This window comes from Theropithecus gelada, chromosome 14 (genome assembly GCF_003255815.1).
Source record: "Theropithecus gelada isolate Dixy chromosome 14, Tgel_1.0, whole genome shotgun sequence".
In the NCBI taxonomy this organism is placed as follows: Eukaryota; Metazoa; Chordata; class Mammalia; order Primates; family Cercopithecidae; genus Theropithecus; species Theropithecus gelada.
In genome coordinates this window covers 80,060,696-80,087,083 of record NC_037682.1, presented here as the reverse complement: position 1 = coordinate 80,087,083, position 26,388 = coordinate 80,060,696, and the positions used below count along the sequence as shown (strand labels likewise).

Here is a 26,388-nt window from a genome sequence, read left to right as displayed (position 1 = left end):
AACTCCTTTCATCCAGAAAGCTCTTCAGAAACTGCACAGCAGGGATATTGTAGTGCCTTGCAGTGTGGATGGGGATGTAAACAAGAAAAATGAAGGTGAGGGAAGCTGTGCCCTCCCCGGCTCCGCCCCCCTCCCCCAATGCCTTGCCTTGGGCCCTCAACTGAGATTTGCAAATTCTTTGCTTGGCAATGCCACATAACATTCCATAAGAATCTAACATTAGCTTGTGCACCAAATTATACAGGTCATTCCTACTTCACACTCCAGGACCAGAATATAGCAATTTTCTTCACTGAAATTCTTATAATCCTGTTTTACATGTATCTTTCATTTGTGTTTTAGCTACTGTCATTTGAGCCACCTGCAATGGCTGTCAAATTTGTCTCTTTTAAAGAAAGAAACAGAATTATGGGGAGGATTTTCAGTGATTTTCATTGATGAGACCAGGCCTAGACTTCAGATCCAGTCAAGCACTCTATCTATTCCATGACAGTGATTCTTGTAAAAGTGGTGCATCAGGGACACGTAAGGAGCTTGCTAAGATTGCAGATGCCTTGGCCGTATTCTCAGAGAAGTCTGGAGGGGCTTAGAATGTATGTTTTGGAAAACACTGCTTTGGTGATTTCGACTTGCACCCTGGTTAAGATGCATTGTGTTGGAATTTAACTCATTTATTCATTCATTTATTCATTCTCGAAGTATTCTTTGAATACCTACTATATACTCAAGTAGGTACTTTACTAAGCACTGGGACACTGATAATAGAGGGCGCAGTTTCCTATTAGGTTCAACTCCTGGAAGACACCCAAATAAACAGATAATTACAATATAGAATGAAGTTCCAGATAATTTGATGGCTTTTACAAGAGCAGTGAGAGCAGCTGAAGAAAAAGTTGTTACCTGCACCTGTGAGTGATGCAGCTTCTTTGATGTTTAATCTGGGTTGCCAAGAGTAAGAGAGACCTCAAAGGAAGACTGAAGAGAAGCACCGAGAATTCCTTTTTAATGGATACTGTGTAGTGTGGCATTAGGAACCCACCTTTAGGAACTCCTGGATATTTCATTTTTAGAAAGCAAAAATAAGCTTCTCATCATTTTTCTAAGATATCTAATCAAGAACGTGTTGTTATTGCAGAGTTAACCTATCATTATCAGTCATCAGAAAATTGTCAAAACAAGACCACAAAGAATCTTACTAAGAATAATAATAAAAATTGTATTTATAAAATCCATGTTTAACAGGTCTTGTGGTAAGTGCTTTATTTATTTCATTTAGTTCTCACAAACCTTTATGCAATAGGTGCTATTACTATGCCCGTATTATACATTAAGGAACTGAGACTTAAAGAAGTTAAACAATTTACCCAATATCCCATGGTTAGCAGGTGGCAGAGTCAAAATTAGAACCCAACTGTCTCTATTCAAATCCCTCCTTCCATATTTTTTTTTTTACTTCTCTGTGTCTAAATGATAGTCGTATATTGCTATTTCTTGATTTACTAGATTTCTACATATTCATTAATAATTTGCTTTTCCAGATGACAATTTAATTTTCTTACCTACTTCCCCCACTCCCCCGTCTTTTCAGCAAAATTCTATCACTGCTTTTGGTTGAATCATGACAAAAATCGTGGTTTATATCATTAAAAATGAAAATGTTATTCACTCACATAATTGGCTGTCTGTGCTTATTTTCAATGAATCTTAATTCCTTAATGTTTAAAAAAATGTCCATTATATTATTTATTCTGTTGAGACTGGTTCTGTTTTGGAGATCTCCATCTCAGAATCCTCTCCTTTCCTCATGCAATTTATTTTGAATGCCCTGTAGAGCCAGCACACGGCTGTAATCCTGAGACTTTGCTTTGACATTCTTGTGTGTGGGAGTGCCTGCTCCCTGGATTCCAATTATTTGTCCTGTTTTGCTGGAACATAGCCTCCTGCTATTGCTTAGGAAAAGCTGCATGACATTTCTGGGTAGTTGATATCTTCAAATATGTATTTTCTAACCGTCACACAATTTTAACTCTCTAGATGGGTGTAGATTCCTTGGTTTAAAATGATTTTCCCTTATAACTTGAAGGCACTGCTTCATTGTAATATAGCATTTAGCATAACTCTTCAGAAGTCTCATACCATTCCCATTCTTAAAGCTTTGTGCATAAGCTATTTTCTTTTGTCTGGTAGTTATTAGAATCATGTCTTTACCCCTGGTAATCTGAAAGTCCACAATCCTGTGCTCTATATAAACCTTTGTTCATTTATTGTTCTGGGCCCTTTGTAAGCTGTTTCAACTTACAGACTCATGTTCTGAAAACTGTTATTTCTTTGATAATTTTTTTTCCCTTTTTTTTCTGTGTTCTTTACTTATGAAACTCCTAGTTTGGTGTAAGCCGAACTAATAAGTCTACGAGCCTATGATTTTTTCACATATTTTCAGCACTTTAGCTATTTTTGTTTTATTCTGTTTACTAGTTTGCTGCAATTTTCCAGTCTTTTATTATACTTTTTAATTTCAGCAATCATAATTTTAATTTTAAATAACTCAATCTTATCCTGATTATTCTTTTTCAAAAATTCTGTCTTAAGAATGTAATAGTTGATTATATTTGTGAAGATACTGATTTTTCTGCAGTTTTTTCTGATTTTTGCATTGTCTATTTCATTAGAATTATTTTTTCAGTCCACTTTTGTTTTTCTATTTTATGTTGATGGTCCCCTTTAAAAATTTTGAGAGCAAGACCATCAGAAGCAGATACTGAGCCCTGTGTGTCTAAGGCTTGTTGAATAGTGGCTATGGTGATTGTTGATTTGTGGGTTTTGCTTTAGGTTGGTTTTCACTGTCAGTTGTTGAAGGTCTTTTCTCTATAGAAAAACTCTTCTTTTGCACTAAGGGTGAAGATGTCAGAGTTCTTAGTAGAGGGAAGAAGTATATATTGCTGCCATATTTGCACACTTTTAGTTGATTATTTTTTCCATCTCCATACCACCTACAGGGGCATGCTAGTTGGTATCTCTTGAGTTTCAAGTCTCCTTTCTTTAGTTTGTTCAGAAGATACACCAGAATTTGACTTGTGGTGTAAATGTCTGACTGCTGGTATCCTATATGGAAGAATGGAGAAGGGACAGGGTTGATGTCCCCATTTGGACTTTCAACCAGTCTCCCTGATTTCAACTACAATAGTAAGTGTTGAGGTTCTTGGATTTTGAGGTAATTAATTAGTCCTACTATTTTCCATATCTCCCTCTACACACCCTTTAGACCATGCTATCTACACCCTGTTAAACCTATTATTACTTCTCTATTACTTTTAGATTTCTAAAAATGTGCAAATCTTTTGAATGCTGATGCTCATGTTCTCATTCTTTCCAGCTTTCTACTTCTAAAAGAAAACCAGTAGACAAAGGCACTGTCTCTTCTGTCAGAACCAATGTTAACTTTCTTGATCTTCAACCCTGGGCAGAGTGGCTTCCTTGTTTTAGAAAGGGTTATGTTACTAAGATATGTTTGCCCTCTCCTTCTCTGTTACTTTGCTTTTTTAGTATTGATTTTGTCTGACCTTTGTTTTGTGGTCCTTTGCCGCCTTTGATGTGTCTTGTTTGCCACATTTGAAGCACCCTTAGATTTGTGGATGACAGTCCTACCCTCCCAAGGCCTTCTGTTTCATCACCATCTACTTCACTGCTACCGAGGTATTGATTTCTTGAGAAAGCCTGCTGAGATTGGGGGAAAATCAATATCCCATTAAACAAAAGTGAGGAGCAGCAGCAACTCCTCTGTAGCCTGTCTGTGGACCTAACATGCTAGGGGAGTGCTCAAAGGCTGGATTAGCCTGTGGTGTCCAGAGATATCCTATAGTGATGAAATAGCCCTAGGGATAATGTAGAAAAGCCAATGATGAATGTTTAAGATTTGTAAATCCATTTCCTTGAACTAAATGAAGTGGAGTCACTTTCTGAGAATAATTTTGCTTGTCAAAGCTTGCTCTGGAGGAAAGAAGTTCTCTCTTGAGAACTTTCATAATTCCTGGTCACTTTGAATTTTCTAGTGTAAGAAAAATTGTTGATTAGCTGGAAGGCAAATTATTTAGCTTTCATTTCTCCTGAGGTTCTCAAAATGAAAGAGGAATGACAGCATTGAGATGCCAGGATACTATATGTTTCTGAAACATTATGTTGTAAATCCCATTTTTAAATACCATCCCAAAAGGCTCATTCTGGTTGCTCTTCCTGAATGAGTCTCTTTAAAAAGGAAGAGTTTCTTTGGAAGACTGTTATCACCTTCTGTGTCATCTGGTTATAAGTTTAGTTTCTGTGTTTCAGATTTTTGCAAAGAAGCACAGTCATGAGCAGTAAATGCAAACTATCAGAGTCAAAAGAGATCTAGCATTACCACAGTAGTTGAAACCCATATTTAACCCCCAAAGTAGTGTAATATATCTTCTTCTAACATTTGCATGGAAACACAAGAATATTAGATTTGGCGAACACTTTAAATTAACCCATGGTCTAAGTACTTATTTTATGGTTTTATTTATTCATTTATTCTTCAAATAATCATTGAGCACCTCTATGTTACAGGTACTATTTTAGGCATTAGGGCTATACCAGTGGACAAAATAGATAAAATCCCTCTCACCTTGGAACTTGCATTATAGTGAGTAAAGACAGGTTATAAAATGGAAATAAGCATAATATATAGTTTGTCAGGTGGAGATAAGTGCTAAGCAGAACATGAACGCAGGGGAGCTTGTGTGGCATATGTAAAATGTGGGATATAGGGAGGAGTACAAAGAGAAGAAAGCAGTTTTAGACAGGCGCGGATGTCTAAAGGATGAAACCTTCCCTGGTCACAGAGGGAAAAACAAAAACACACAAGAGGGTGTTTTTGTTGTTGTTGTTGTTGTTTTTTAAGTTAAATATTTGAAAGATGAGCACTATTGAGCCATATAAATTCATGGAAAGAAAATGATCGAGGAAGTGGGTATAGCATGAGCAGAGGCACTCTGGCAGGAACTGACAGCTGTATTTTTGGAACAGCAAGGCAACCAGTGAAGATGGAGCAGAGTGAGCAGAGTGATAGAGATGAGGTCAGAGAGGTGATGTCGTTCTGTTGAGTTTTTAGATAATTGTAAGAACTTTGGATTTTTCTGTGAGAGAGGATTTTCTGTGCAAGAAGCCATTGGGTTTGATCAGAGATGTAATATGATTTGATCTAAAGGATCATTGCAGTGGTTTTGTTGAACCTGAATTATAGTGAGAAAGGTTAGAAGCAGGAGATCAGCTGGGATGCTATTGCAATATCTAAGAAAGAATAGTGAGAAATACTCAAATTCTACATTGTATTTATGAATGTTCATCAGACACAGGATTTATTTGCAATTTAAGTAAAGGTAATGACAGAAAGGGAGGACTTAAGGATATCTAAACAGTTTTTGGCCTAAGCAACTGTAAGAACAGAATTGGCGGCCAGGTGAGGTGGCTCACACCTGTAATCCCAGCACTTTGGGAAGCCGAGGTGAGGGGATCACTTAAGGTCAGGAGTTTGCAACCAGCCTGGCCAACATGGAGAAACCCCATTTCTACTAAAAATAGAAAAAATTAACCAGGCATGTGGCAGACACCTGTAATCCCTGCTATTCGGGAGGCTGAGTCACAAGAATCGCTTGAACCCAGGAGGGGGAGGTTGCAGTGAGCCTAGATTGTGCCACTGTACTTCAGCCTAGGTGACAGAGCAAGACTCTATCTCAAAAATAAATAATAATAATAGAGTTGGCAGTTTTTGAATGGGGTCATGAGATACAGAGGGATCAATGGGAAGAGATATCAAGATTCATTTTTTTGTATGTTAAACTCTAAAAGATTACTATACATGTAAGAGCAGATGTAAAGTAAGTAGTTATGTATGATTCTGCAGTTCAGGATAAAAGTCCAGGCTGCAGATATGTTTGGTTGTTGTGAATATATAGGTAATATATAAAGATCTCTTGGGAATGAGATTACCTTGAGAACGAATATAGATAGAAAAGAGAAAAGGACTAAGGACTAATATCTTGGCATTCCTACATTTAGATGAAGAAATGAGGCCCCAGAGAGGGGAAGTAATAGAGGTAGCGTAGATGTTTTTCAAAATAGCCAAGACTAGAACTCAGTGGACTCACCTCAGTAGAGAGCCCTAATAAGATTACTTTTGAGTAGCTGGACTTTTCACTTTTGTTCTCTATGCTATTCTTCTGAGTAGTAAACTGGGAAGATTTTGGACAAGAAAAAATCAGATTATACATCATTGGTTCTCTCTTTAAATAATCAAAACTTACATTCACTTACTGTGTTTCTGCTAGTTGGTGGGTCTAAAAGTTAAAGTAGGAAAATAAGGTTATTAAATGATTATCCCCCTCTATTCTGTCAACAGTGTATTTTCTTTTAAGTCACTGGGAGGTCTAGCATGGGTCAGAGGTGTCTAGGGTGTAATAGGAGCAAACTTTGACCAGATTTTATAGTAGTTAGAGATTTTTAAATCTGACTTAAAGCGCATAGTAGCAAGTCTAAATTTTAGGTCTACAAAAGGGCCAAAATATTCAGAAACTTTGTAAATGAGTTCATCATCTAGATTGAAAGTCAGCTTTTGTTACTTGCCAAGAATGTTCAAAATGTTAATATATAACATTCGTATAAAACTTTCAAATTTTGAAAGTTTCCAACATTTATTTTCTTACTTGGCTTTCACAAATTCCCAGCACAGAATGACTTTTCACTCTTTGGTAAGACTTGTTTATTAAGAAGTCCTGCTGTTGTTCAAGTGAATTGGCTTTGGGAACCCTTACCATTCTGGTTGTCTTACCTGGACACTGTAATCTGTCCATATGCCAGTTTAAGTGGAGTGGCCAGATCTGTTCACAATATACTAGATATAGATGGAACAGAGCATGGGATAATGGGACTCTAACCTACCTTTCCTGGGCCACAATATTTCTATTGTATGCAGTAGTTCACTACATTAATTTATTTTCAACAGCTGTATCAAACTGTTAGAGACATGTTGTACATATGGTCAACTAAAAATCCCTTATTTTTCTAAATAATATGCTGTCAAATGAAATCTTGTGCATTTAAACTATTAACTTGAACTCACATGTAGAATTTTATTATTAATATCTATTAAATATTATTCTGTGGTTTCAATCTACAATTCCAATTTCATTTTTAATCTATTATTTTTACCCTTGAAAGTAAAACATCTAGCCTGGGTGTGGTGGCACATGCCTGTAATCCCAGCACTTTGGGAGGCAAGGCAGGCGGATCACCTGAGGTTGGGAGTTCAAGACCAGTCTGACCAATATGGAGAAACCCCATCTGTACTAAAAATACAAAAAATTAGCCAGGCATGGTGGTGCATGCCTGTAATCCCAGCTACTTGCGAGGCTGAGGCAGGAGAATCGCTTGAACCTGGGATGCAGAGGTTGTGGTGAGCCAAGATTGCGCCATTGCACTCCAGCCTGGCCAACGAGAGTGAAACTCTATCTCAAAAAAAAAAAACAAAAGGTAAAACATCTATTTCAGTTAGAGTTGTGTTCATCTACATTTGAAAGAGACCCTAAAAAGAGTGACTTAACCAAAGAAGAGCTCATTTATAACATGAAACAAGTCTTGAGGTATGTACCCAGGATTGGAGCTGCAGTTCAAGGACATCATAAAGGGCTCAATTTCCTGGATCACCAGCCTCAGCACATGACTTTCTCCCTCATGGTTATATGATGAGGGTATTTGTTTCTGTTTTCTTTTCCAGTGTAATACAGTTCCATAAACTTGGCAGCTTAAAATAACACACATTTACGATCTCACAGTTTCCATGGGTCAGTAGTCCTAGCACAGGTTGGTTTAGTCCTCTACTCAGATTCTCATCATGCCAAAACCAAGATGCTGGCCATAGCTATGTTCTCATCTAAACCTTGGGATCCTCTTCCATGCTCATTCAGGTTGTTGGCAGAACTCAGTTCCTTGTGGTTGTAAGACTAAGGTTTCTGTTTTCTTGCTGGCTGTTGCCTGGGGGTTGCTCTCAGCTCCTAGAGGCTGATCTGAGTTCTTAACCATGTGGCCTTTTTACAGCATGGCAGCTTACCTCTTCAAGGTTAGAAAGAGAATCTGTCTCTAGTTTGCTACAATGAAATCTTATGGAAGGTAGCCTAATCAAGGGACTGACTATGCCATACTATCTTGGGAACATTAGAATTAGAATTCTGCCTGTCGTATTAGTTTCTAGGCAGGATTAAATAACCTGGAAAGGTTAAGAGTAAAAGGCATGTAACAACTAACTCTGCCTGCCCCTCTTTTTAAGTTTAGAAATCAGATGAGATCAAGCACGTTCAAAGTGGTATGGCCATAGATTAAAGTTCAGAAATTGATAGTTTTATCGGAAACCCCACTTAGTAGACTTTGTTTACATTTCATTAGTCATAACTGCAATTAGCACAAGGAAGCCAGGGAAATAAAATTTTAGCTACCTATGCAAAAATCAGCATTCTGTTAAAAAGGAAAAGGAGATACTGCATATTGATAGCCAGGGTAAAAATTGAAATGCCAAAGTAGAGAAAATAAATTTGTTTTGTTTAGGAAAAATGGAAATTAATAATGGAAAAAAAAATCACACAGAAATTCCTACACAGGATGAATCACTGCTAACATTGTCATACTTGACAATGAATATCATATTGCATACAATATGATATAATTAAGTACATTAAAAATGTACTATAAGGATTTCTATGGTGAACTATTTATAAATATAATTTTTAATAACTGAACAATACCATATTATAAGGATATTCATAATATCCCCTATCTTTAACCCTCCTTTTCTTATAATACATTTTTAGTTTTTACTATTTTAATAATGTAAAGATGAGTATTTTGTACATGAATTTTTTTATATATTTAAGATTATTTTATTAAGGCTTATTCTTAGATTTACTAGATCAAAGGGAATGGACATTTTTATGTTCTTGTCACATATTTTCATAGATTTTCAAAAACGATGAGCTAATTTATACTTACCAACAATGAACTGAAGTAGTCATCACTCTGAGAACATTCTAAAATTCTAATTTCATCCCTCATGTCAGTTTCACTTCTTGCCTTTGGGTCTAACAAAAATTTGATAAGTATGCCTTTTATGACTTCATCCAATCTTCTGATAAAAATGAGGATACTTCTGGACAGGGGTTTGAGCCCTATACTACCACCTGAGAAGCTATTCTTATTTAATGTAATTAAATAATTAATAGTCTTCAGGCACAGTTTGAGCCCATAAATATCTAGCCATTTTACTCTGGAACCAACCCATAGTCACCTTGTCAGCAGGGACATTAAGAGGGGCGTTATACTAAAGATCAGATGTGCAAAGCAGTCTCCTGATTGCTCAGTCTGAAATCCTTACTATGGAAGAAAATGAAGTTAGTTTATTGTGTTCAGGTCTCCATTCTCTGTGTCATCTTCTAGACTTGTAGTGCTAGTCCGTCTCTTCAGTGATAATACTTTTGCTCTGAATAAACTCCAAAACAGTCTTTTTCTGCGTTTAGTATTTTCTTCAAGTTTGTCCTTAAACTTCATTTTAGCTTCCTGAGCCCATGTGGATAGTTCAGGCACTGCTCGAATCTGTTCTGCATTCACTTCCCTTCTCCTTCTGTCTTTCGTACATGTTATTTTTAAACTTGATTTTACCTGAGATGTTCCTGTAGTCAAACTAGCTTCTTTTAGATGAATTTCCTTTTTCTGCTTCCTTGGATTACTCATGATTGTATAGTTAGAATTTCTGTTTCTGAGCTTCCTGTCCTTATTTATTTTCCACACTCAATTTTATGGACTGTTTCCCATCTGTGAGAATAACCCACATAGTTTTCCATTCATTGTTAGATATTTCTATTTCCAGTTTTTGGAATATTTCCAAATGTGCTGCTCCTTTCCTATTTTCTGGGCTTCAAAGGCAAAATAAAGATATTAGAACTTCCTATGCTATCCTTGGTTCAAAATTTATTGCTGTTATTTTTTTATTCCACACCTTTGAATATGAATATTAGAATTGCATATGCACGTTATAGAGAACTTAGAAAAGGATCACAATTATAAAATATAAGATTAAAATTATTTGTGATCAAACCACTAATTCATTTAACTGTCAATATTTTTGTTCTGTTTCATTCTATAAGAAATATGTTACATATGTATACTTGTGCCATGTTGCTGTGCTGCACCCATCAACTCGTCAGCACCCATCAACTCGTCATTTACATCAGGTATAACTCTCAATGCAATCCCTCCCCCCTCCCCCCTCCCCATGATAGGCCCCGGTGTGTGATGTTCCCCTTCCCGAGTCCACATGATCTCATTGTTCAGTTCCCACCTATGAGTGAGAACATGCGGTGTTTGGTTTTCTGTTCTTGTGATAGTTTGCTAAGAATGATGGTTTCCAGCTGCATCCATGTCCCTACAAAGGACACAAACTCATCCTTTTTTATGGCTGCATAGTATTCCATGGTGTATATGTGCCACATTTTCTTAATCCAGTCTGTCACTGATGGACATTTGGGTTGATTCCAAGTCTTTGCTATTGTGAATAGTGCCGCAATAAACATACATGTGCATGTGTCTTTATAGCAGCATGATTTATAATCCGTAACAAACCTGCATGTTATGCACATGTACCCTAGTACTTAAAGTATAATAATAAAAAAAAAATAATTACAAAAAAAAAAAAAAAAAGAAATATATGTGGCCGGGCGCGGTGGCTCAAGCCTGTAATCCCAACACTTTGGGAGGCCGAGACAGGTGGATCACGAAGTCAGGAGATCGAGACCATCCTGGCTAACACGGTGAAACCCCGTCTCTACTAAAAAAATACAAAAAACTAGCCGGGCGAGGTGGCGGGCGCCTGTAGTCCCAGCTACTCGGGAGGCTGAGGCAGGAGAATGGCGTAAACCCGGGAGGCAGAGCTTGCAGTGAGCTGAGGTCCGGCCACTGCACTCCAGCCTGGGCGACACAGCGAGACTCCATCTCAAAAAAAAAAAAAAAAAGAAATATGTGTGTATGTGTTTATGAAAAATAACTCCATCTTATTCATTTTAAGCCATATTTGTCCTTAAAATGTCAGCTTATAGAATTGGCTCATTAGTTATAGACCTATAATTACATATACATAATAACAACTAGAGGCAAAAGAGAAAAAAATAAAAGGTACCCAGGATGTGTGAGAAGAGCCATATTGTCTTCTGAATAATGTTTTATAATGCAAGAAAGCATGTAATATATCATAAGTGGTTCTCAGCAACAAAATTAACATTTTTAAAGTTCACAGTTGAAGCAAAAACATCTTTACTCTGGCAAAGGTATTGTCTTTTTGAATCTATTTGCATCAGTGGATTCCATAAAAACAACCACAAAATCAGAACTGGGGTTAGTTCTTTTTTGTTTTTGTTTTTGTTTTTTTGAGATTGAGTCTCACTCTGTCGCCCAGACTGGAGTTTAGTGGTGTGATCTCGGCTCACTGCAATTCCTCCACCTCCTGGGTTCAAGCAATTCTCGTGCCTTGGCCTCCTGAATAGCTAGGATTACACGTACATGCCACCATGCCCAGCTAATTTTTGTATTTTTAGTAGAGATAAGAGTTTCACCATGTTGGCCAGGCTGATCTCAAACTCCTGACCTCAAGTGGTCCGTCCACCTCAGTCTCCCAAAGTGTTGGGATTATAGGTGTGAGCCACCATGCCCAGCCAGTTCTTAAACGATAAGAAATTTCCTTTATTTCTTTTTGCTTTTCTGTTCTCTCAAATTTATTGAGCAACTACTTTATACCTTTCTGATGAGAGGTGCCTTTCTTCAGGTCATTTATGTTTCAACTCTACTTTCCTTATCTTGCTTTTTTGCATGTCCAATATAATAGCCTCAATTGTCTACTTATTCTGTATATGTTAAGGCACTCAGGTGCCACTAGATTTGATCTGTTTGATAATGTGTAAGTTTATGGAAAAATATTTTCTATTCCTTTTTAAAATTATGCATTGCTTATGTTTATCTAAAATGTAAATGCATACATCTACATTGGTATAGATATACAACTGTCCATATAGTGATACAGTAAATACAACTGAGGGTTTCCAGATTCAAAATCATTGAGCCATGCCAGGTTTGAGCTCCTCCTCCCAACCATTCCTCTTCCTCTCCCGCTACAAGTTTTCCCAGTAGAAGTTGCCACTTCTACATACTGTGTCTCTCAAGTCACGGTAACTGACCAATAGTGTCCACATGATCCAAGTGAATCCACTTGTGGTACCACTGTCTCTGGGACTTGGAGTTGTTCTTGTCTTGAGTATGAACATGTGCCTGAAGCTAAAGTCATCAGAGTCCTTCCTCAAGATTTCTCTAACTGAAGTTGAGGGTAGGAAGCCTTTTCTCTTTAGTGGCAAAACTATGAGCATATGAACCCAGAAGCTCTGAACTTCTTTATTTGTAAAAACCTGAGGGCAGATAGGAAAAATTAAGGTGATCTGATGGTATTTGGGAGATTAATTTTATTTTCTAAAGTTCCTGGAGTAGCCAGAGTCTTTCAGCAATTCTGTTATTCCTGGGAACTACCCTCCAGATGGCCTAGGTGATTCAATGGGTTTCTGATTTTTGCAACCAATAACTTATGGCTAATCAAGTTGATAGAGTGCACTTGCTCTAGATAATGATTGCTTAACAAATGCCTTATATTTAAACTCTCAATTTGAGAAATCTTTCCCATTAAGGGAGCATTATTCTCAGCTCTCCCACGAGTTTAACTACATTAGTCAAGAGCTTGAGATAGTCTCAGGAGTCACCTTCAATTCTGTTTGGAAAAAGGGAGAACATAAATTATCTCCCTTAACAGCTGGTGAAACGGATGCCAGAGAGAGGACTTGACCTGCCCATAGTGACCAAGATAGTTTGTAGCAACATCAGGCCTAAGACTCAAGTCTCCTAATTCCCTGTCCTAAGCTATCCTGAGTATAAAGAGATTCAATGTAATGGATATCGGCATAGAGAAATCACAGTTTCTTTTGTGCTTTTTAAATTTGAATCAGCTCATTTTTCTTTCCCTTTTACAGAATAGTTCATTCATAAATTACATTGTCAGCACTACATGCCAACACTCTATGATAGCTGCTGTCAAGAGAGACACTCCAAGTGTGTGTCACTTCTGCTCTCAAGAAATTTATTATCTAGAGAGAAGGTAAATTTTAAAAAGCAATTGTACATGTATGTGACCGTAGATACTATAGGGGACTGTTAGGAGCCACGTAGGAGATGGAGCTAACCCTACCTTGCTAGGGTTCTGGATTGGGGAACACTGGTCTGTCAGAGAGGATAATACCTTATCATAACCAATCAGATCCATTGTTTCCAACTTTGCGTTATATCATCTACTCTGTTAAAATCATATTTTAAAAAACACATGTATTTCATTTTGGGCTAGTCTCAGGAAAAATAGAGAAAGGTAAAAATGGGGGTAGCACTACTTAGGTGAGGGTATAAAAAACACACAGGGTTATACAAAATCGGTTAATGAATGTCTCTATCCACAAACCCCTCTACCCTCAACCACTCCCACATATACCACCACTATTTCCAGATCAGTAGTTGTCAAACTGTGTGAAGAGGAAGACTAGCCCTCTGAGATATACTATTAGATAAGAGTTCTGTAGTCAGGTAACTTTATGACTACTGCACAATCGTTCCCTTCTTTGAGATGGGAGGAAGAAACAGAAAGTCTGTTCTCCTATCCCAACGTGAATCTGCCTTATTTCCATTCACACATAATTCATACACACCTTTCCCCTCTGCTCCCAGTTCATTATGGTGCTTTAGTTCCCCTCATGCCTTCCAACTCAGAATGAGAAACTGCTTTTCTGTTTAATATAAAAAAATTGAACACATGGCACATTCCATGATCTTCTAAAAGACTCTGAGAAATCCTATGATTAAGAAACACTTTTGTATTATTTTTAACTTAACATCTGAAATCATTTAACCATAGATGACTTTTTTCCCAAAGCATCCTATGAAACATCAGAACCCACTTTGAAATACTTTAATGAAGAAGTTTGTTTGCCCCTCCAGTCTCATATATGACTTAACAATAATACTTGGGCAGTGTTGTATTGTTTTCCAGGTGTTTTATTTTCAGTGCCTGTTGCATGCCAGCACTATTGCTAAGTTCTTTCATTTATCTCCTCTCACTTTATCCACATCCTCAATAACCTCATGAAGTTAGCATTATTTTCATCATAGATTATAGATAAACAGGCTGAGAGAGAGGTTATGGTGACTTCCTGGAAGTTACACGAGTGGCAACTGGCAGAGCTGAGATAGTTCTGAGTCTTTCTATGGCACCTTTTCCCTTCACATTAAATAAATAGAGACAAATAATAAAAATTCAAGATACCAGACAATTCTGAAGCTAGAGGATGTAATGAACTTCATCCAGAAATTCAAAGCAGAATGTCAGTCAGTTAGATGTTGGCAGCTAAATACTTCCAAAAAAGTTATGTTTGTTCTGGAGGGGCAGGGGATCTACAGATAGAGATGGGAATAAGACTAACTCAAGCAAAGAACACATTGAGGGAAGGGTTTATGGTCTAGTTCAGTTGCAGTCTAGTAGAGATGAAACAGGGGAGTTCAGTTTTAGCCATGCTGGTTGGGCGTCAGTTTTGTGGTCTGAACTTATTCTGAGTAGGTAATGTGAGCCCACAAGGTATTTTTTGGATGAAGTATGAATGTAATTACACTTACACTTTAATAGGAGTAGTTAAGAGACAATCTGGAAAGAATATGGAGGATGATTGTAATGAGAGAGAAGAAACTAAAGGCATGTGATCAGAGAGAAGACTACACAGGACATGAACTGGGGTAAAATGTTACAGTGACTGTGTGAAGACAGCATGTCATGTCCATCATCATCTCTAAGCAGAAGTTGAAGAGCCCTGGACTAACAAGACAATCACATAACTGACTGCATAGCAAATTAAAGCATGGAGTGTAAAGGCTTTGATGAATAGTGCCTGGTCCATGAAAAATGCTCAATGGTCATTTGCTGAATAATAAATTATTGCATCTAGTTACATGATATTTCAACTATTACATAGACCTTCAAATTGATGTATCTCCTCTTTTTAATTTTCAATTACAAGTTTGTGGAATGAAGAAAAATAATGTTTTATTCCATATCTGAAAGTAGAAAATTATATAACATATTCTAAGTGCTGCCTCAGGGAGGTTACCCAGGCTAAGAATGAGTTGTTATCTGACTATGGAATTTAGGAGTTAGACCTCAGGAATTTGTGAGGGTTGGGTCGACAGGTTCTATGGTTGAGGCCAGCATTTTGGTAGTTAGCTGGTATCATTGACACTCCAAATACAAAAAGTGATTAAAATATTAATTTCTTTAGCTTTACCAACACATCCATTTTTACACATAGTTCTTCTTCCTATTTGTTTTCACCCAAGGTAACATTATTCTAACAATGCTGGCAGAAATAGTTTCATTTATGCTATCTGGAGAAGCAAGAGCTTCAAACTCTCTACTAAAGAGTTAAGGGCTAGGGCATAAGAATCATATATAAGAAAAAAATTAACTCTCTAGTTTGAGAGAGAAATGAATTTTTTAAGCTAGAATTGGCTCTTATCCATAAAAGTTCTTAAGTGAGGAAGATGATGTTAAAATAATTATATGTACTATGTAGTCACAAAAATACATAATATTACTCAACTTCTACCTTTGCTCCTAGTAAAATATTCCTAATTCTCATAATTCTGCCATATGGGTATTATCTCTGCCTTATAGGTAAGGCCAAAGAAAATTAAATATTTTGCCTAAGTACATTTAGTTATTAAATAGCACTGAAATCACTTGTGGAGCAACAGAATATAAAGAACATTTTTAAAAGAACAAAATTAAGACTCCAACCTATGTCTGCTTTCCTGCAAAGCCTACAGTAGTTCAGCTCAACTTTTATAAACTGGTTTATTCAGTCTTCCTTCCATTTCACCTAAAGGAATGGTATCAAATAATAAGTGGAAAGCAAAATAAGGACAGGCAGCTGGACCTGTAAAGTAAATTTTCCTGTGAACATGTTTTCTTTTTTACTTTCTGCAGAAATCACCCACATCTAAAATTATTTTCAGTGAAAGTTGAACTTGTCACTCTTCCAAAGTCCTTGTTCATTCATTTATTCATCAGTCATTCGCTTAGTCTGTATGTCTTCTGAGTGCCTACTGTTTGCAGGCACTGTGCTAGACACCAGGATGGGGCAATGAAACTCCTGGAAGCTCCCAGTCCAGTAGAGGATACACAAACAAAGCATTACATACTGACCAGTGATAAGTGCCAGAATAGAGAGATTCCTGCTCAGCCTGGGGGACTCAGGGGAGATTTTCCATGGGAGGTATCACTGAAGAATGACCTGAAGGAAGAAGAAGAAGGAGACAGGAGATTGTATTCATTGGAGGACCAACTATGTAATGTTTAGGTATTTCATCTGTGTATATCATTTAACTCTAACAAGAATCTCATGAAATATAGTGATGATTGGCCTCATTTTTAAATTAAGGAGTAAAGGCTCAGGCTTTTCACTTGTCCTTTATTTAACAGTAAGTGGTAAAACCAAGTTTTAAAGCTTGACTCCAACATGCTTTCTCTTTCCATTTTATTCTACTGTTTCTTAGGACAACGATGTTTCAGTCTCATTCCTCAGTCTTGGCACACAGAGGTACCAGAATAAAAGCATTTAATTATCATAAAAGTAAATTGTGAAACACAATTTCTGTCATTTCTACCATAGATAGCACTCAATAAATAACACTTTGAATTGAATAAGTCTAGGAAATACCGTGGCTAAGTAGTTTATCCTATATGTGTCTCAGTCTCCTCATCTGTAAAACAGAGTTAATAGTTTATCCACCTCTCAGGGTGTAGTAAGGATTAAATGAGATCATGTATGTAACATACATGGCATGGTGCCTAAGTGTTCAATAATAAAGTGTTTGATAATTGTTAGCAATTATTACAATTAATATTTTGTATCTGGTTGACCATTTATCATTTCAAGCTGATTAATGAGAAAGTATTTTAACTAAAGGCTGCTGTATTTCATGAATAGGATTTGTTAAGTCTGGCTAAACAATAGTCTTCATGCTTATCTTTATTCTTTCTTTTCAAGACTGATTATTGGGTACCCCAGCACTGTTTCAGTAAAAGACTCACAGTGAGAACAATTAAAAACTCACTGAATTAAAAACAAAATGTTAATAGAGGCAATATCTATGAATATCCTGGTTCTTAATGGCAATTAGTGGTAAGTCATACATTATATATTGGATTTGGAAAATGTATCTCAGGAATAATAAACTGTCAAAAAGACTCAAGAACTGTATCTGCCTAGTATTAAGGTTTTGGGGTCTAGTGCAGAAAAGGCAAGGATGTTGAACTCAGATTATTTTTAGGGGCCAGGAACTTAACAGAAATGCACATTTACAGACATTTACGCATAAAAATAAATAAATAAATGGATCAATTAATAACTGTGGGCCACATGTAACGCATTGTGGATGGTTTGTTCATAACTTTTGCAATTTAGAAAGAAGCAGTAGTCAAAAACTTAGAAAACTTGGGTCCTCATTCCTTCAACAAACATTTGTAGGGAGTAGTGGGTTAAGAGCAGGGGCTCTGTTCTTGAGTCTGGCTTTGCTATTTGACAGTTGTGGAACTTTCAGGGATTGAATTATGAGTGTCTGAACATGGGCTGCAAAACCCGGTGCCAAAAGTTTGAGTTGCTGGCTGTGTGACCCTGGGAAAGTTATTTAATTTCTCCATCCCTCTGTTTCCTCACCTGGTTTTGTGGTACAAAACTTAGTAATAAGTTATCCATAGGCATCAGTTATTTTTGGTAATATTATTGTTTAGATACCTCACATGCATTAGGCACTGTGCTTGGATCTAGGAATACAAATATAATAAAATATAATCCTTGTTTTCAAGGACACAGGCAACAGGCAGTTAGGATATAGTGGTGTCAATGGAGGTGGGTACGAAGTACTGGGGAATACTAAAGATAACGTTTCGCAGTGCTAAGAAAAGGCTATTCAGTAGAGATATTTCCAGAAACAAGGAGGTATGCAGGCAGCCAGAGCTAAGAGGTGAGGTGCATTCTATAATAGCATGTTCCCTGTGAGGTTCAGCAGCCTGTGTGATGCTAGGGAGGTCACTTTCCCTCTCTTTGCCTTAATTTACTGATGTGTTGGAGAAAGCAGAACGAATTAGTGATACCTAAGTTCCCCTCCACTTTAACATTTGGTGATTCTCTGTGAGCTTGGGGATGTTTCACGGCTGAAACAGAGCAACAGAGGTAGCTAGGATAATGGGAGGGAGATCTCTTGGTATGTAAGCGGGGAGACCTAGAAGGTATAAGGCCCTAGAGCTACAGAAAGAAGGCATGAAAAATTTGAAATACACTTTGGTACCTAAAGAATAAAGGACAGAGGCTGAAGTAAGGCCATGGTGGGGATGAGGGACGCATTGTCAGAGGGACACAATCTTTGGAGCTGCCTTTGTAAACTTTTCTCTATACCCCATTTCTCCATGCTGACAATGTGACTCTGTCCTGTGTTAAAATAAGTGATAATATGGCTCAGTCTGTCCTTCCCAATGCCTGTTAGACCGAACTCTGGTAACTTTCATACAACAGGGCATCATTGAGACCTGGCTTCTCTGTGTCACACTGACCGTGTATGCCTTCTCTTCATGGAGATACCATGGCAAAGTGCAAAACTGTGGGTTTTGGATTCAAATAAACATTGGCTTGGGCACTAAGAAAATGTAGGCCATAGACTCTAAGAAGATAGCAAGGAGAAGATAAAGAGAAAATACAGGCAGAAGCCAGGTTCTGACCTTTCCTATCCCTGAGACCTTGCACACATCATTTAGCTTCTCTGGACTTCACTTTTGTCATCTGTTAAAGGAGAGCGGAGCTCCCACCTCGGAGTTATTGTGGTGATTACATGAAATGCCATATTCTGAAAATAGTGTCTGAAACATAAGGTCAGTTTAGGGGAGCCCCAGTAGAAGCTCATGATTGCAGTGGGGGAAAGCAGGTACCCAAAGGAAATGGGAGGTTGATATGAGGGACGAGGGAGGACAGAAGTGCTTAACAGACAAAAATACAGGTGTCCACTACACTAGCACCCATGTTAGGTATTAATGACGATTAACAGAAAGCTAGCAAAATCTTTGCCACTTATGTGCTCAATAAACAAGTGCTATATCTTCTCAGAGAAAGGATTTTTAAACCCCTGTTTTGTGTAATACTTTTTACAGTGGTGTTATTATCCAGCAGGCCATCTGCTCTAATTAAAATTTCACAGGGCTGAGGAATTTAATGCCCTAACCTTGGAGTCTCGGGTGCAGTTGGTGTTTTGTTTGAGGTTGATGTATTTGGAAAGATTATGGGAGGATGAATTCTTTGCCAGCTTCTAACTAGGCAGATGTGAAAATTTTCTGCTAGGGTTTTCTTTTTGTTTTTGGCTCTCTGGTGCTGGGGGCCAAATATTAAATACTTTGCCACAAGACAGATGTTCTGAAGAGCTAATTAAAAAACTGACAAGTACCCAGGACCTCTGATGGTTAGTTTATGTGCCTTCCTCCACTGAAAGATCAAAATCACTGTGGCTTAGAGTGATTATATTAAATCATATTTCCAGAAAGTTTACAATTGGAATAAAAAGGACAGTGTCTTTAAAGACATTCTTAATTATATGAGTGTGTCTCAAAATTGGCTGCACATTTTTAAGTGGAGAATCTTTTTAAAAAATTATGAACAATTGTATTTTTTAAATTAAATGTGTTTAAATTTCAACTTTTAGATACAAGGGTACATGTGCAGATTTGTTATATGGGAATATTGTGTGAGGCAGAGGTTAGGAGTATGGATCCCATCACAGTGCCTAACTGGGAATTTTTTTTTTTAATGCTCATGCTGGGGCTCCATGTCAGACCAATTAGATCAATGTCTGGAACGAGGGCCCTGGTAACATATTTGTTTTAACTCTACAAGGGATATGAATATACAGCCAAGATTGAGAAGTTATAATTTATACATAATATTCTAGGATCTATTTTATTCCTAGGCTACACTGTAATGTATGTATGGAGAGTAGGATGGGAACTGGAATTGGGATAGTCTTGATTGAAATGACAGATTGGCTAAGATAATGCTCTGCTCTGGATAAGTTACTTAAGCTTTTTTCTAGCTCCCTTACCTTTAAAATATGATCATTAATTTTCCAACAGATGTTTGTGAATATTGGATGTGAGCATTATTTAATAAACAAAGCACCTGCTTAATTAACTCCATTTGTTTTTAGTAAAATTCTTTGTTAGGAATTTTAGCCTGTTTCTGAGACTTGCTTATCAGTATAAATGAAAGATTCTGAGCAGTGGCACAAAGAAGAACACGCATTACCTTAAAACAGCACAGTAGACCATCTTGTCATCCTGCAGATATAGAAATAAATCACAGTGAGATGCATTCCAATTTTACATGTCCTGGAAGTCAGAGTATATACATTTCCTTTCTAGCAAAAGATGCCCCTGGAAATGTTGTGACTACTCCCTATAATAAATGCAAATAAAAAATTCTATCTAGTGTTTTTCACTAATGCCGGCAACTCTGTTTCCATACAATTACCCAGAAAATGTGGACTTGACTGTGTCTATTTGGATGCCAAGTAGCTCGATCAATTATATTGCAATCTAGTTGCCCAAAGGGTCTGAACCTGCAATTCTATCAGGCAGGGCCTGATTATCCATGCTGACCTTGGGTTAAAGGGGAGAGGGAGGTTTGTTCTATAATGTTATTTCTTCTCCTAGCCTAGGCCCTTTGGCTGTGACCTCATTGGCATATAGAAAGTCAGAAAGACCAGAAATGGTTCGAAGTGTGCCAGTAATACAAATCAGTCTTGCCTGATTCCTGGTTGCATGCACCTACCTTGCATGCCGGAACCAGGTGCTCTGCCCATTCTATTCCTTTACTTATTTTGGGAAATATTTGGGGGGAGCTGAGATAAGGATTTGGCTTCAAGCTAGTGCTTTAAACAGTATACATCTTGCCTTTTGTAGTAAACATGTGGTAAATATTAGTATTACTCTTCTCCCTGAGCTCACAGCTGGCCATCCCAATTACTAGTGTGTGACTTGGGGCCAATCACTTTCCCTTTCTGAAGCTCAGTATCCTCACCTGCAAAATGAAGGAATGGAAAACACACACACATTGTGTTCTTCTGATGGTTAACTTGTATGAGGAGAATAGATAGATAACATTTATTGAATGTGTACTGTATGCCTTTCACTGTTCTAAGTATTTCATGTTTCAAGTATTAATATATATTAACTTACAAACATTTGTGAGGTAAATTTTTAATTCTCTTTTACAGATGAGTAAACTGAGGCATGAAGTGGTTAAAGTAACTTTTCTGAGGTCATGCAACCACGAAGTAAGGGAACTAAGATAAGAGTTTGTCCCCAGGCCCGTACTCTAAACACTATACCTCTTGCCTTTTTGTAGTGTGCCTGTGGTAAATAAAGTTGAAAGCGTTTGTGGTTCTTCCTGGCTTTCTCTTACAATTTCTAATCTGAAATAGGTATGCCATGACAGCCAGCACCTAGGTACACGTGTATTAGGTATTCACTAAATAGTTATTGATAGGTTAGCTGTTAAAGTGCTAAGGACCGGTACAGGCTTGTCTAGTAATGGACTTTTATAGTATTGTGATTACTGACGTTTCACCTGCAAAAAACCTCAATGGCTCTACTTTGCAAATTTAGTATTCAAGGCTCTACAGTGATCTGGCACCCTGATGCCCTTTCCAGCCTTTTTATACTTTTGCTATTTACACAAACCCTGCTAGTGGGTAAGCTCCATCAGGAATGTGATAAAATCTGTATATTTGTATGCCTAGTACTTAGTGGAAATCTACATACTATTAACTGGATGAATGAACCTGACTCGGTCACCATGAACTGCTGCTCTTTGTACATGCAGTCTATAAGCAGACACTACTTGGCTCTGCCTGTTCCCTTTCTCTAGAGGCCATCCTTCATGGTCCACTCTCCTGGGCCTAATACCATCTAGACTTTACTCGGTGTATTAAAACTCACACACAATTTAAACAGCATTATCTTATATTTTCACTAAAATGACCCTGCTAAGTTGCCACTAATTTGAGCTTAGATTTTAGTTCTTTTTCTCATAATGATAATGGATTTTCATTGATTTTCTCACACTAGCACTGACTTATCCTCATCAGATTTTGTCAATTTGCACATTAATGAAAGAAAACCTATTTAACTGGCATGTTAATATATGAGTGGAGGTTTAAAAAACACTACTGGCAAATCTAACTTTCATCATATATGAAGAAGGGCCCTTTCTAATGTTTAAAATTGTTTTCCTGTCATATAAACATGTTTTTATTATAACATATGGAAGAGAAAGAAACTAGCATTATTTAACACTTACTGGGTGTAACACTAAAGAACTGACTTTTATTTGTGATTGTTCCTGGTTTCCTGAACAATCTGGAAAAGGAATGCAGCTTAGCAAAAGCTGGGCTTTGATGTCAGAAAGACCTCATGTAAGTTCTGGCCTCCTAGCCCACTTGCTGTGTGATCCTGGGGAAGCCTCTTAACCCCTTACAGATAAGCTTTCTTGTTTGTAAATGTTTACATGAGATATGGTAATATCTCATGTTTGGTATTTGGGGTGTAATTTTGTTGCCTCCTTCTCCAACACACAAGCAATAGCCAAATGGGAATCAAAGTATTGGCTTATGAATGACTGGGCAAGTACGTTAAAGCCATCCAAATAGGGCTTCTTTAATGAGATGTGGTGGCCCTTAAACCCAAGGCCTGGAAGGCTGGGTGAGGAGACCCCTTTTTACCTTACTGAATTCTGGGAGACAGTAAAGGACCATTGGACAGGCTTCCACTCAGTCACAAAGCAAGTGGCAGGGCTCCGGAGCAAAGTATTGAGCTGGGTCCGTTCCAAAGAGCAAGGCCCTGCCCAGGTCAGTTGGTGGCCTGGGAACAGGGAGTTCAGGTGTGACCCTTGGACATGACACTAGGAAGAGGAAGAGTGGCAGAAGACATGCTAAGCACAGGCCATGACTTTAAGGCACAGGAAGTTGTCCAACAGGGGATGGGGCAGAAGCATTGCCATTCTCTAAGGACTGGATTTCATAGAGTGAAGAAGATACTTGGGCTGAAGGAAGAAATGCCATCCCCACCACTACCCCAACAATAATAACAAACTCCATGCGGACAAAAAACCTAATCTTTATCGATCTTTATCATAAAGGATTTTAAATGGGATTAAATAAGATTACTTATTTACTATTGGAGTCCCTAGCAAGTTCACATTGTGAAAGCAATAATGTCTGCTACACTCTGTCAAGGGAAGCAAATTTTTACTAGGTAAGTGATATCATCAAGACCATTTTATAGTTGGGGAAAGGGAGGCTTAGAGAAAGGAAGACTGGTCTGGTAAAAAGCAACAACAATAATATAATAAGCAAAAAAGCAACCATGCCTTTACCTTGTGTTTTGGATTTAGAAACCCTGGGAAACATTTTTTTTAAGGCTCTTTAAAGGTGAGATAAATAATCAGGCTATTTGTCTGGAACTCCAAAGTTACCTTAAGCTTTCATTGCTAGTGAACTCAGTTTTGGGCTTGAAGGATGGGGAACCTGCTAATGAACATTTACAGCTAAGGTCATTAGTCGTGGATGTCGTATGAAAGCCAACACATCTTCTTATATTTTCCAAGTAATATGACTTCATTCAATGATCTCAAAATATATCAACAACTTTGACATACATGCAAAAATCAGGGATAAGTACTTCCACTTCAGATCGGACAACAAGGTTCTGTAGTAAAACATTTTAACAATGAGAAAGCCTTGTCTCTTTACATTAAATATGAAGAAATACATCAGAGAAGTTCTACAAATTATGATTAAAAACAATCAAATTTAACTTTACTGGAGATCTTTACTTTTTACCTAAGCAGAGATATTTATTTTAGTACACTGGTAGTATATATTCTGTGTTTCTCAGGTTTCTGACCAGGAGGAAAAAAAGCAGTTTAACTTACACTACTGATATATTTTAGATCCAAATGTTTGCTCCATATTTTTTCCAAATTCAAGTTTATTTCATTTTTGAACCTAAACTTATATTTCCAATTTTACTTTTTTCTTTGAAGCGTTATATCCATCTGGAATGTCTAGATAATGCCATGGTTTATTTGGGGTAATAACCCCAAATCTCAGTAGGTTAAAATAGCAAGATCATCATTCTCATGCACACTACACAGCATGGGCTGATTGGGGTACTTGCCTCTACTTGATCTCACTCACAGACCTTATCCAAAAGAGTTTCCATTTGCTGTGCTTCCACAGGAAGAAAGAGAGAGAAAAAACATAGGAAATTGAGCACTGGCTCTTATTGCTCCTATATGAAAGTGACACACATTACTTCTCACATTTTGATGCCCAACAAGTCACATGTCTATGGCTAAGTTCAAAGAAGTCAGAACAGTGTACTCTTCCCCATTTAACTAGAGGACAGAGACCCAGAAATATCTGTCAAACCATTAATGAATACTATAAAATATGTCTTATCATTCTTATTTTATATCAAGGTCACAAAAATAGTATGTAGCAGAGGGCAATTATAAATCTAACTCAGATTAAAGGTTTATGTTTCTTCCACAATATTATTATAGTTTGAGTGTGTGAAAATATGAAAATTGCCCTCTAACTGAAATTTAACCTACTAAGTAAATTCACCAAACACCATTCCTCCTATATGACACAGCAAAATAAATACTTCTTTTGTGAGGAACTGAACAGTAAAGTTCTTTGAAGGAACAAGTAAGTGAGGGGAACAGGAGGGGGATGCATATGTATCATATAGGAAGGAATATTTAAATAAAATTGTCACATATAAGTCTCTGTTCTAGCATTACTTCAGAGTATTGAATAAGAAAAGCTGTTTTATTTTTTCCCTCATAGGAAAATATAAACATTGATGAAGCCTCCAGATGCCTGGTGAAACACATACTTGCAAATGAGTGTGACCTAATGGAGTCTATTGAGCCGGACGTGGTGAAGCCCCATCTCACATCAACCAAGGTTGCCAGCTGCTCTGGCTGTGCTAAATCCTAGTAGGCACCTTTGCTGGTGTCTGATAGGAATGACCTCATCATTCCACGAATTGTGCCTCTATTTTTACCATTTTGGGTAAACGTCAGGATAGAGATACCACATGTGGCAAGCCAAAGATCTATGCCTCTATTTTTTCAATGAGAGAGAAATAGCAAATGTTCTTTCTATGCTTTCCTCACCATCATCACAGTGTTTACAAGCTTTTGAAAATACTTAGTCTGTTACAAACTTCTGTTGTGTAACTGACCAAAATTCTGCAGGGCCATGATCAGCCCTGTTATTTGCTTCTTTTAATCAGCAAAGGCCTCAGGTCTTAAAATAAAAGGGGAGAAGAATAAACTAGCTGTCAAGTTAAGCATTGGCTTAACTTGCCCTGGTATCTCTGTCCAGATTTCAGTATATTCTCTGATGGTCTGACAGCCCTATTAAGTAGATGTGATATTTTCTCCCAAGATGACTTCCATTCTTGGCAGACCTGAGAGTTGCCTCTGAGTTAGCTCTTTGGAGTCATGAACACAGGCGTGCTATATTTTCCTTGTCCTAATTGTCTCTTGCCATGGCCTGAATGTTGGCTTAACTGAATATTGTATGAAAAAACTTGCTTTCATATGTGCCTTTCTGTTAGCTTTCTCTGACTCAAGCTGTGGGGCTCCTCTGTACATGTAATATATATTATATATATTTTCGCAGGTGAACAATAAAATGTTAAAAGATGCTGTTTCCCTATTTATGAAAGTGCTTTAAGTTTTTTAGTATTGTGAAGTTTTTTTTTTTTTTTTTTTTTTTTGACAAAGTAAACAGGGTTCTTAAGATCCATTTCTAAAATTTTATTTCAAGAAAGAGATGAGAAATATATGCTTGAAGAAACTGCTGGGCAATATTAAAACTGGGATGAGTCTATGCCATCTATGCCATCTGCATTTAAAATGTTCATATTGACATTTAGGCCAGAGAGTATACAGTGCATATACATATTTTTAGTTAATCAGAGGAATATGTCCTCATAGATTCTGATTAAGAAAGGTGCCAGATCAATAAACATAAAAAGAAACAATAAAACATGGATTGTGACACCTTGCTTTACACAGTGGCTGTGGTGCT

At 37.4% G+C, this 26,388-nt stretch overlaps 1 protein-coding gene across 1 annotated transcript in view; it reads left to right on the top strand.

The window, feature by feature from the left end:
* The window catches only part of RAB38 (RAB38, member RAS oncogene family), a 62,452-nt gene extending 36,435 nt beyond the window's left edge, over positions 1–26,017 (top strand). The window contains exon 3 of the mRNA XM_025357039.1: positions 25,135–26,017. Within this exon, the coding sequence (XP_025212824.1) occupies positions 25,135–25,287 (153 nt within the window). The 3' untranslated portion in view covers positions 25,288–26,017. The remainder of the gene's footprint in view (positions 1–25,134) is intronic.
* The last annotated feature ends 371 nt before the right edge of the window (positions 26,018–26,388 follow it).